Raw genomic sequence first — 11361 nt, forward strand, 5'->3', positions numbered from 1 at the left:
GCTAGAAGGAAAGAAAATGTAAAATGTATTAAAAAATAGCTGAAAACTTAGCTTAGACAAAAACTCAAATTTAGACCTGGAATAAATAAGATAGTTAGCTTGAAATGAGCCAAATGAAAAAATGATACTAATCCAATCTTTAAAAGCTGTTTTATGAAGAGTCTTTTTTAAAAGTCAAATTACTAACATCATGGTGGCTTTAACAAAAATAAAGAACCCACTCAGCAATGTTTGTGTGCCACACCATGGCCATTTGTAGGAAAACATGTAAAATGAACTACACAACATCGTAGTTAAATTTGTCAAGGCAGAGATAACAGCCTTACAAAACAGGGTTGAAGATGCCCAGTGGTTAATTGTCTGTAATAAGCCTAATAAACTCAGCATCTCACTCCATGATCATGTCTCCTCCACCAGGAAAAGATGTTGTGTCTTTAATTATTATAACGACCACCATAAACATTTTTATAACCTTCATTTGTTGTCACATCACTGAGAGATCCAGGAAGTTCTACCTCCTTTATTGTCGTCTTTAATTGATTTCACCTTATTATACAACAGGAAACGCACACACACGGACAGATAGACACACACGTTTTCCTTTAAGTAGCAGAGTGAGACAATTAAAATGAAATGGAAGTCCTGCATTAACCTCTTGTCACTGTGCTCATGTGCTGTCAGTCTTTATGAAACAGAAATTATGCTTTGGAATATTTTATCCTTTCCTTTCAGGAATAATTGGGTGAAGCTGATGAGGAATATTAACATCAGGCCCCTGATGGACAGATCACTGCTGTTCACGGCTATAAATCCAGTTCAGTTTCACCTATGAGTTAATAATAATAATAATATATAATACTAATATATAATAATAATAATAATCAAGGTATTTGTTAAAAACAATACTATCTACAGCAGACATGTGAAACAGAGGTCTACATCTGAGCCCATTGTTTTATTTGTGTATGTATGCATGAATGTATATATGAATGTACATACATTTATTTTGTTTTATCATCTTTTGCAAATCCTTCAGTTACTCCATAAATGTTAATAAATGATAATAAATCAATAAATGTATATTGTGAAATGCAATAACAGATTATTAGAAAAATCTATTGTTTGCAAATTAGAATTTTTTATGAAAAAAAATATCTGTATTCACTCTTGTAAATTGCCCTCATGATTAAAATAAACGACACAACCACAGTTTTAAGCTTAAATTAGTTTTATAAGTGGTAGCTTTTTTGCAGACTTAAAAATATGATCTTTTCCTTGGAGAATTCCACTCCTGCTGATCTGTAGTTGATACTTTTATTTAGTCATTTATTTATCATTGATGAAGAAACAAATTGGAATGATAATGGGATAATGGGCCGTGAGCGTGTTATATGGATAAGTCCATACAAGTTAAAAACACAGATGATTAGGGGTGACAGTGGACAAATGTGACGCCCACCACTGACCATATAAATCATTCAGACACTTAAATATGACTTGGCAAATCCACACAGAATTGCACAAATTCCCAGGGCTGGCAAATAAATATTTATGATGCCCCCAATTCCCCTCTTCCCCCCCGTCCTTGGTAATTGTGCGTGATTCATTTTGTTTTCTCTGTGGAAGAGGGAAAATCAATCTTCAAATATTGGCTAGGAGACATAGAGCATGCAGATTCCAAATGCCTGTGGTTTCTGCAGAGCATAAAAGCTTCACAGGTACTCAGTCAATGTTCTTAGGAGATGGATTCACTTTAATCTGTCGCAGATTTCTTTTCTAGTTTTTATTTTTTATTTTAGACAAAAGTCAAATGTTTCAGAAAATAACTTTCCAGCAGAGTCGCAGTAACCTGCAGTGATTGTTGATGATGGTCTCAAAATACAAACACCGAGGTCATGTCAACACTGCTATTGGAAATCAGAGAAGATTGTTCTGGTCGCTGCTTTTGTTGAGAGGAGATAGAGAATTAATTTAAAAAAATATCCACAAACATATACTTCAGAGGTTTCAAGCTTTTAAGTTTTTTTCTCTACTCTTAAATGTTCATTTTAATTTAGGCTCAGTGTTGAGCTCAGTTTTAAAGAATACTTGTTGATGAATAGACACTTTTCAAATCAAAGTCTGGCCTCAGTATCCAACACTGCTGTGTCTGGATGGTCTGTTTCTTTCTTTCTTGATAGTATTTCAAACGAAAATTACTCAGAGATTTTTTTAACTTTCTTGATAGTATTTCAAACGAAAATTCCTCAGAGATTTTTTTAAAATCTCATTTTACAACAATGTCTTCAAGGAATGAGTGTTTCTGCAGTCATCTGCAACTCAGTGGATTATATTCTCCACTTCTGTGTAAACCACAATGATAGTTAAGATTCTAGAATCTTCAGCCCAGTACTTGTAGCAACAACAACTTGGTTATATTCAGAGTCCCTTATACAACATGTATTTGTCTCATGGGAATTTTCTGTGTCAAAATCAACATCATGTCATCTCTATAATGTATGCATGGCTTACTGTGGGTAAAGAAGTTGAATAGATGTAATGAAGTGGGAGAAGTTTTATAAAAACTAAAACCCTAATACCAAAAATAATTATCTACAAGTTTAATATTATACTATAAAATATTTCTAATATATATGAGTTAGGAAGTTGAATAGAAGAATTTTAAAAATGTTAAATAATTTATAAACATGTTATTATTTATTTTTAAATTTTATTTTCATCATTAACAGCAAAGAAAATGTGTTAAACTAACACCTTAAACTAATGTGTTGAGATGAATAATGTTGATGTCAAAACACATACTATTAATTTAAAATGTTTTATTCACAATTATTATCTGTCTATATATATATATATACATATATATATATATAGAGACAGATAATAATTGTGAATAAAACATTTTAAATTAATCAGCCCTCCAACAGATGTAGTGCCTTTTTGGAGACGGTAAAACAACCTGTTCTCATTCTGTCATCAATCAATATATTTTTTAAAATAATATAATTTCACCTTATTTTGTTCTTGGTTGTCAATATAAAGAGTACCTTCCATGCAGTCATACTAACTTAATCAACAACAAATAACATAATCTGACATTTTCTGACAATTAGGGATAATTCATTGTTGTTGCTTAAAAACAAAATTTATTTTCAGTGGAAACATTGTTTTATTCCTCAAAGATCTTCAAAGATCATTGAAGATGCTGTGATCAAAGTGTGTGGTTTCCTGTGAGACTGGCCCGAATGTGAACTCGACGACTCAGTATGTAAAAATCGAATAAAAGCCATCATTAAAACAGACGTACCTGCTGTGTTCCCTGCTGCCTACGACGGCTCCTTGGGCAAAGGCTGTAAAAGAGAAGCAGAAGGTGAGGATCAAAGAAACAGAGGGCTGAGTGTGTTGGCCTCGGACAAAGAACAGCATATGTCAATTTAAAAGCACAAACGGTGGCCGTTCGAATGATTTCTGCAGCGAGACGGCGGGAGATGAAGATTGTTTTGTTTCCCTGCATGTTTTTATGACCTCTGAAGAAACAGCTTTTCTCCCATGAGCGAAACATACAGGCGAGTAATGGCCACAACATGGTCCGCACTAACGAGAGAGAGTTTTCCTCTCAGTGGAGACACCGGCTGCAGGACGCTGATGTTACGATTGCTCCATTTTGTTTTTCCTGTGATCCTCCTGCATTCATCTTTAAACCAACACAGGAAACAACTCTATTTTCCACTTGACCACAGGACGCAAAAGAGCTCCCTCGCCTTCTTTATGTCGGTGAATGAGTCACTTTTTAGTAGATAATGACTCTGCTAATCATAATCAGGAAGCTAATGGTCTGTTTAACCAATCAGAGGAGCCAAAGCGAGACGGCTGCCCGGGCACTGCATTGGCATTCACAGCGGTGATGCCTCTCCTCTCAGCTGTGCCAGGGTTTTCTGCAGCACTGAGACAGACTTGATATTCCGCTGCCCACCCAGCCCGTCGTCCTGCGATCTGTCGCTCTGTCTGTCCTGCTCGGTCGACTTGCTGCGGCACTGTCGAGGAAATTCAGTCCTCTGAAGAGGCACTGATCCATCACACCTCTCCGGCAGCATGTCATCTAAATGCTAAGTACTTCCACTGCATCTTTAAATCAAAACAAGAAGAGAAATGAGCACGGGGCGAGCAGTTGGTGGGAATAAAAGCCTATAAGGGGGCAATAGAATCTGCAGAGCAAACCCTTAGATTTTTTATTACAGTCATTTTCATAGGGGAGAAAATGTGGAAAAGGAGACGCTGGAACCCAGGGACCTTGTTATCCTATGTAACAATAATGCACTTTTTGGTACCTGGGATCTCCAAGTCTCCTCGGAGAGTTGAATCCTATTTGCATTCTCTTCTAAATCCATTACAAATGCACCTGAGCTGCTCCAACAATAGATCCCACTTCCCCGCTGCTCATCTCTCTGTCTCAGTCCCACTCATGGCTATCGATCGGAGGGATTCTTGAAGTCGGAGCAGAGTGCTAAGGTGGCAGGAGCAGACAGCACTATTAACTGCACCTACTAATTAAAAGGGTAACAAGGTGAATTTAGCCTCATGGGTCTGGTGTTCAGGGGACTGTTTTCCTGCCATGTAGTCAAGTAAACACTGCTGTTTACACCACAGCAGTCCAAGGACACGATGACACACGAATCTCTCACTGGCATTCAGAATGTGACAGAGACGAAGGGGCACGAAGTGAACAGCATGTTAACAGGTGGGTGTATACTCGAGTTGTACTGCAGGGACAGAAGACAGAGAACAGCAGGTAGATGTATGTGTTTTTGTGACTAATCCAAACAATGTGGTCGTTAATATGAAGAAACTGTGCTGTACGTCTGAAGGACGGCCGGTAGAACATGTTCATAGAGTTGTTTTTAAAACTTTGATGAAGCCTCTGTCCTGTGCTTGGTTGGCTGGTCTGACACCAAGCCTCCACAAACACATGCTGTGGATTAGAGCAGTGGTTCTCAAACTGTGGTACGCGTACCACCAACGGTACGTGAGCGCACTCTAGTGGTACGTGGAGAAAATTAATATTTTCAGTTGAATAAATCTGAAACATACCATGCACAATTAAAACAACATTTCAACATAAACATCTTTCTAAACATCTCTCCTGTGGTGGAAGCTAACAGGGAAGCTATATTCTAATGTTGGTCATCGTGGTGGTACTCAGGGAGCTCAGTGTTTTCTCATGTGGTACAGAGTTTAAAAGCTGGAGAACCACTGGATTAGAGCAACGATGAGTGTATGGTCATGGAAAAATTCCATGACCATTGACCCAAGCATCAAAATGTATTAAAAACTGTAATTGTTTAAAAATATGTTTTAAACGTGTTTAACTTAACATGACTAACACATTTATTTTGAATGCCCTAATTTTCACATTTTGTAACTGCCATGCAACCAAACATACTGATTTTACTAAAGAAAATACTAAACATATTGAACAAGATGAGGCCAAACATCAGATTAGGAAACACACATAGTAGTAGCAGTGTACTTAGTGTACTCAGTGTACTCAGGGTACTCAGTGTACTCAGTGTACTCAGGGTACTCAGTGTCCTCAGGGTACTCAGGGTACTCAGTGTGCTCAGGGTACTCAGTGTACTTAGTGTACTCAGTGTACTCAGGGTACTCAGTGTCCTCAGGGTACTCAGGGTACTCAGTGTCCTCAGGGTACTCAGGGTACTCAGTGTCCTCAGGGTACTCAGGGTACTCAGTGTGCTCAGGGTACTCAGTGTACCCAGGGTACTCAGTGTACTCAGGGTACTCAGTGTGCTCAGGGTACTCAGTGTACTCAGGGTACTCGGGGTTCTGACTCTGCAGCAGCTGTTTCATGCCTCTGTGAAACTCCAAGTTCATGTACAGCCACAGAATTTCCAGTAGCCGTTGACTGAATTGATAAAACAAATAAAAAGCCTGCAGCAGACACACAGCTGTTAAACACAGTAAAACACAGCGGTGATGCTGACGTGTGCAGCGTATCTCTGGCTGTAGATCATAAACCTTGTTTTTTTAGCTTGGGGCTGAGTTCATTTTATAATAACGCCGACATCTGCACATTAACGATAAAGTTTCTGACTTTACAAGACGACGTATCCTGCAACCGGGAACAAGTGCCAGTGAAGATTGGCAAAAGAAAAAAAAATGTTTCAAATAACTTCTTTCCTTATCATCAACCAGGCATACGTTTAGACCAGAGTAATTTTTTTAAAATAAAGTATACTCCAAGTGGCAGCCAAGGTACCAGTACCTCATCCAGGAATCTTTGTTTTTTAGTCAGAAACCACGGTGGCTTAACAGGAGACAGCTTGTTTTTTTCAGAGCCCAAGTGGAAACAAAGCAGAGACTGTGTAAGCGGTCACACTTCAAGCTGCAGAATTCTCACCAGCAGTCCTCTGTACTACCATTACGCCAGGAGACAGGCACTGTGCCATCACTGCAGTAACTAAAAATCTTTCCCCCGGGGTCTCTCTCATAATAAGTGGACTCCTGTTCAGGACTGAGTTGGTTTCATCCACTGGAGACTCACTGAGGTCCAAGTCATTACTGGCCACTCACACTGCTGTTGTCATTAGGCTAACAAGCACAGCACAAGTTTACTGAAGGCCCTTTGTGAATGAAGCAGGCGTACAAAGGCATCAGGCACTGCATACTTAGAGAGAGAGAGTTTTCAGACGGTCTGCTGCTGCACCGTGGAAGGAAAGAACTGCCGATAAGACCCAGGTTTCAAAAGGACAACATATATCATGGAGAACAGTTCCTGTTATTTATTATTTCATTGTCAAACTGTTGCTCTGGTTATGTCTGAATTTGCTTTAAAGCATTTTCAATTACAGGTGCACGATCCTTCAGTTTAAAGGCAAATAAACCCGTGAAGTCAGCAACTCAGGACGACCTCAAAACGCTGGTGTTTCATTGACGAAAATAGTTTTAGACGTGATGTAAACTGTGATGGATAACGACCCGTAAATCCAGTTTCCAGAGCTTGCAGAGTAACGGTGTGGAAGGTACGATACAATGAAATATCCAGTCCAAAATATATAGCTGTGGTGTGCACTGGAGAGCAGTAACTTAGCATTATAAAAAAAAGCTATAAAATAGATTTTGCATTTATGGGTTAAATTGTGAAATATTGAGGTTCGTAACCAGCTAACTCAACAATAGGCAGGTTGAATACAGAAAATGAAGTTTTGATCTCTGTGAAGCCTCACTCTGACAATTCATACATTTAAGATTAGACCAAGTGTGTCCACAGTCTGGCTTGGGGGCCACCACAGCCCACTGAACAGGTTTCATTTGGCCCGTGAGTCAAATGTGTATTAATTATTGCTTTCATCAATGATGAAACAGGGCAAATAATTCATACAGGGGTTTAATTCCTCTCTTGAGTTAAACTGGAGCTGCTGCAGCAATCTTGGTTTAAAAAGAAAAAATAAATAATTCTAATTGTGATGCTGTGAAGGCTGGTCTTAGAACCCACTGTGGAACAGGTCTTTTTTCCTGATGACTGGTTGAGATTTTATTAACATTCACTAATATTTTTACTGTGGGGACTGTGCTATATGAGTTTCCTAAAAAAGAAAGAAAACTTCCCAGATTTTATGAAAGCTTTTTCCTTTTTCTTATTTGATCAAACCCACACACTTTTTTAGAAGTTATATTAAATACAAATAAGGCAATACTTATGAAAAACCAACAATCAAAGTAAAACAGAAGCAAATACTTCATAATACAGCCCCAGTATTGTGAGACGCTGCAGGTATCTCCCAGCAGATTTGTATATTTTAGGGCAAATTCAGCTTCTTAAATGGGGCGAAAATGATAGATTGCTGCCGTCTGCTCCAGTGCAGGCACTAAACAATATATTAAAAATGCATAAACAAAAGATCCAAAGGGCAGAGAAGAACATCAGAGCTCTGAGACAGGACGCTGCTGAGCTGGTGTCCAGTCCATAAAGAGGCTATCTGCATTAGTTATTACACAAACCACTCAGCGATGGAACTTGGCCTGCGGCTCTGACAATTTTAACACCAGACGAAGCTCCGGAGACAAGCGGTGTGTGGGTAAGACACAAACGGCAGTTCAAAGCCTGGCAATGAAAGGACTTCAAATAGGAGTGGAAGAGAAAATGTGCTCAAAGTGACAGCAGAAGGGACCACAGTCAGTCCCAGCCCCGACCAGGGGAGTGGAGCGATGGCAGGAAACATGTCCAACGTTAAAAACATTGATGTTTTGTGAACGGCGCACCAGTCGAGGAGGCTCCGACAGCAGCTGGAAAACCTTCCATGTTCACTCACACAACATGGGTGCTTTGTTTCAGCAATCTCTGCCTCATCATAATGTCTCTATCAATCTAAGGCATTTCAATATATTTTCTGCGTCGGTCCACACGCTATCTCCTCCTGGAGACTGATGATTACGCCACAGCGTGTGACAACAGATGAGGCGAAGACCAGGAAGCACATTTTTCTCTTACGCTTGATTAATTGCAGATCTGCGAATATAACTGAAATAAAGGGTATGTTTGCTTCTGAGCCGTAACCTCTGTGTACTGTGTGTATGCGCGTTTTTGTTTAAACATCAGTCATTCCAGAAATGTGCGTCAGAAAGGTCACTTTATGCCCACCCCCCCACTTCCCCCACCAAGAATCCAGGGAGAAACTGTCGCTGTACAAAATGGCAGAGCTGCTCTCAGTTCACAAACAGCAATGTATATAAAAGCCTGGAGCAGAGCCGGTGGAACAGAAGAGGGATGATGTGGAGTCTGAAGCTGCTCTGTCTGATGTACAGTGGTGAGTATCAGTCTCTGACTGCCCCCTGTTCTCCTAATGTTTTACCCAGAGCGCCCTGCTGCACTGCTCATTTAAAACAAGTGTCTTCAGGAGTGGCTTTTTAAACCTTATTTCTCTTCGTAGATCTAAAAATCCTATTTCTAATTTTACTAGTTGCTTATTATGCACTTGTGTGTCAGGACCTTGTCGGTGTACAATAACAACGGCCAAAAATCTAAAATTGGATGCACTCCTTCCCTTGAGGCATTTAAATAAAACCAAACACAGGATGTGAAAAATCAACGTTCAGAAAATCAAAAAACTGTTCACTAAAGCCTGACGTGGTGTACAGTAGATCGGGGGCCTCAAACCCATATAAGTTGAGGGCCACTGCTGCTGATGTCATTCGTCATAAAAAATGTTGGGTCCATGTAGGGTCAAATATGAAGAACGGCTAAAGAAATGTCAATAGGTGACAGAAGTAAAAAAAAAAAAAGTCCAGTTTTTCAGACAGCAACCAAAATCACTGAAGCAAAAACTTTTTCACATTTTTATAGAGCGGAAAATAAATGATTGGACATTGTTGTTTGTTGGATGATTATCTTCATATCTACTTGAGAACACACACTCGAAGCACATCCAACAGAAAAAACTGTGTTGTGTGTTCTCGGGGACTTAGACGACTATTTATAAGAATTAGATAAAAAAGATTGCCAAACAACCTTCCTGGATGTCCTTGTGCGTTCTAAAAATAAGAGTGAACAAACTGCAGATCATTTGTTCAAAAGTAAATACAGGCTGTGAGAGCCTCACTTCTTACTAGGATATTCTTTGTGTAAATTTACAAGATATTTCTAATGAAAAATTTCTCCTTTTGTTCCATTTGTGGGGAAACAGTAAAAACCGATGGGTCATAGATTTGTATCAGAGAAATGAATAAGGTGCCAAAAGGAAAGGTTTACTGAAACATTTCCATAAGAACTAGAACATATATAAACTGATGTTACAAAGACACTGACTCTGAAATAACAAATTTAAATGAACTGCTGGCTCTTAGTATTCAAAGTACAAATAAGACTGAAGATGAGCTCTGAAGGACACGCAGCACAGTGGCGTAGATCTAAAATCCTAACATTTTTCCGGTCCAATGTTTTCTATTTTCAAGATGAAAATATTTCTCATTGAACATTCCGTCCTCATTCCCTTTGTATCAGAAACCAGTGCATTTAAACTACCACACTCCATTATTTTTAAGGTTACATTTTCAACCTACGTACGAGTTACTATTCAAGAAACAACCTACTTTCGCTCGTCTCTCATTATGCCTTTTATTTAGGCTAAATGAATGCTGCTGGTCACAGTGCTGCAGCACCTAATGAAAGTGATTTCTCCATCAAAGACCACCTCTATCTAAAGATGGCGACCCGCAGAGAATACAAATCTGTTGGCAGACAGTTCAGAAGGCAGCAGAGTGGTGGGTGGGAGGGGCTGGGGGGGGGGGCACAGGAGTGTGGCAAAGCAGAAAAAGAAAATCTACAATTTACATAACCTTAAAAAGTACACTCCAGTCATACAAAGGGTAAGTGAAGTATCACAGATTCACCAACAGAGCGAACGCCAACAGGCACTAAAGGAGTCCTTGAAAACAGGCTCAGTGGAACCAGCTGTTTACATGAAGGCTTTTATTAACGGCACGCTAAATGTGAAATGAAATTACAATCACTTTCACAGATAAGAGAACTGATGCTAATGCAACCATGCAACACACACACACACAGATTCACACACACACACACACACACACCCTCAGTCCTCAGTTTGTTTCTCATACATCAGTTTCTGCAGAACGCCATCGGGCGCCATGCACACATGAAGCTCATATGAATCATAACGTACAGAGCAGGGCTTTAAATATAACACTGGATGTTTTTTTGTTTTTTGTTCCACAGACAAAGCAGCTTTTAAGGTAATAAATTAGACGAAGGAAGGCTCCTCGGCTTTCTGCTTGACTAATGTTATATTTTGGTCCGAAGCGCTTTGTGTTGCATCAGCAGAGAGAAAGCAGAACGTACAGACTGCGAGGTGTGTGGGTGTCTGCAGCTCCGCAGCTTTAAGTGGCACATCAAAATTTGAACATAAAGGCAGAGAAAGTACAGTTACAACAATGAGAATAATGAATGCTGCATGCAGCAGTGAAATGACCCAAACTCCTACAGCTGTCCAGGTGTCATGTGACATGACCCCGGTCAACTAGTCCTAGCCATGACCCTGAAAGTCGAGGGACACAGGGAGTGTTTTTTTTTTCTTTAACATTTACCTAATTTGAAGTTTGTGATAAATCCACAGGTATATCAGCAATTATAGAGAAAAAAAACAACAATAAAAACAATTATATATTAAATATATAAATTATATATATATATATAATGTTGTTTTTATGTTAAATTACATTATATATGTATAAACATTATATATAATATATATATATATGTTTTTAATGTTGAATTATTTTTTTCTATAATTGCTGACATACCTGTGGATTTATCACAAACTTCAAATA

The 11361-nt window shown here is 39.0% G+C and overlaps 1 protein-coding gene across 1 annotated transcript in view; it reads right to left on the minus strand.

Moving 5' to 3' along the window:
• tafa5l (TAFA chemokine like family member 5, like) overlaps positions 1-11361 on the minus strand; it is a 50313-nt gene that overhangs the window by 1879 nt on the left and 37073 nt on the right. The window contains exon 4 of the mRNA XM_008318597.3: positions 3308-3350. Within this exon, the coding sequence (XP_008316819.1) occupies positions 3327-3350 (24 nt within the window). The 3' untranslated portion in view covers positions 3308-3326. The remainder of the gene's footprint in view (positions 1-3307; positions 3351-11361) is intronic.

This window comes from Cynoglossus semilaevis, chromosome 10 (genome assembly GCF_000523025.1).
Source record: "Cynoglossus semilaevis isolate Cse_v1.0 chromosome 10, Cse_v1.0, whole genome shotgun sequence".
NCBI classification, from domain to species: Eukaryota; Metazoa; Chordata; class Actinopteri; order Pleuronectiformes; family Cynoglossidae; genus Cynoglossus; species Cynoglossus semilaevis.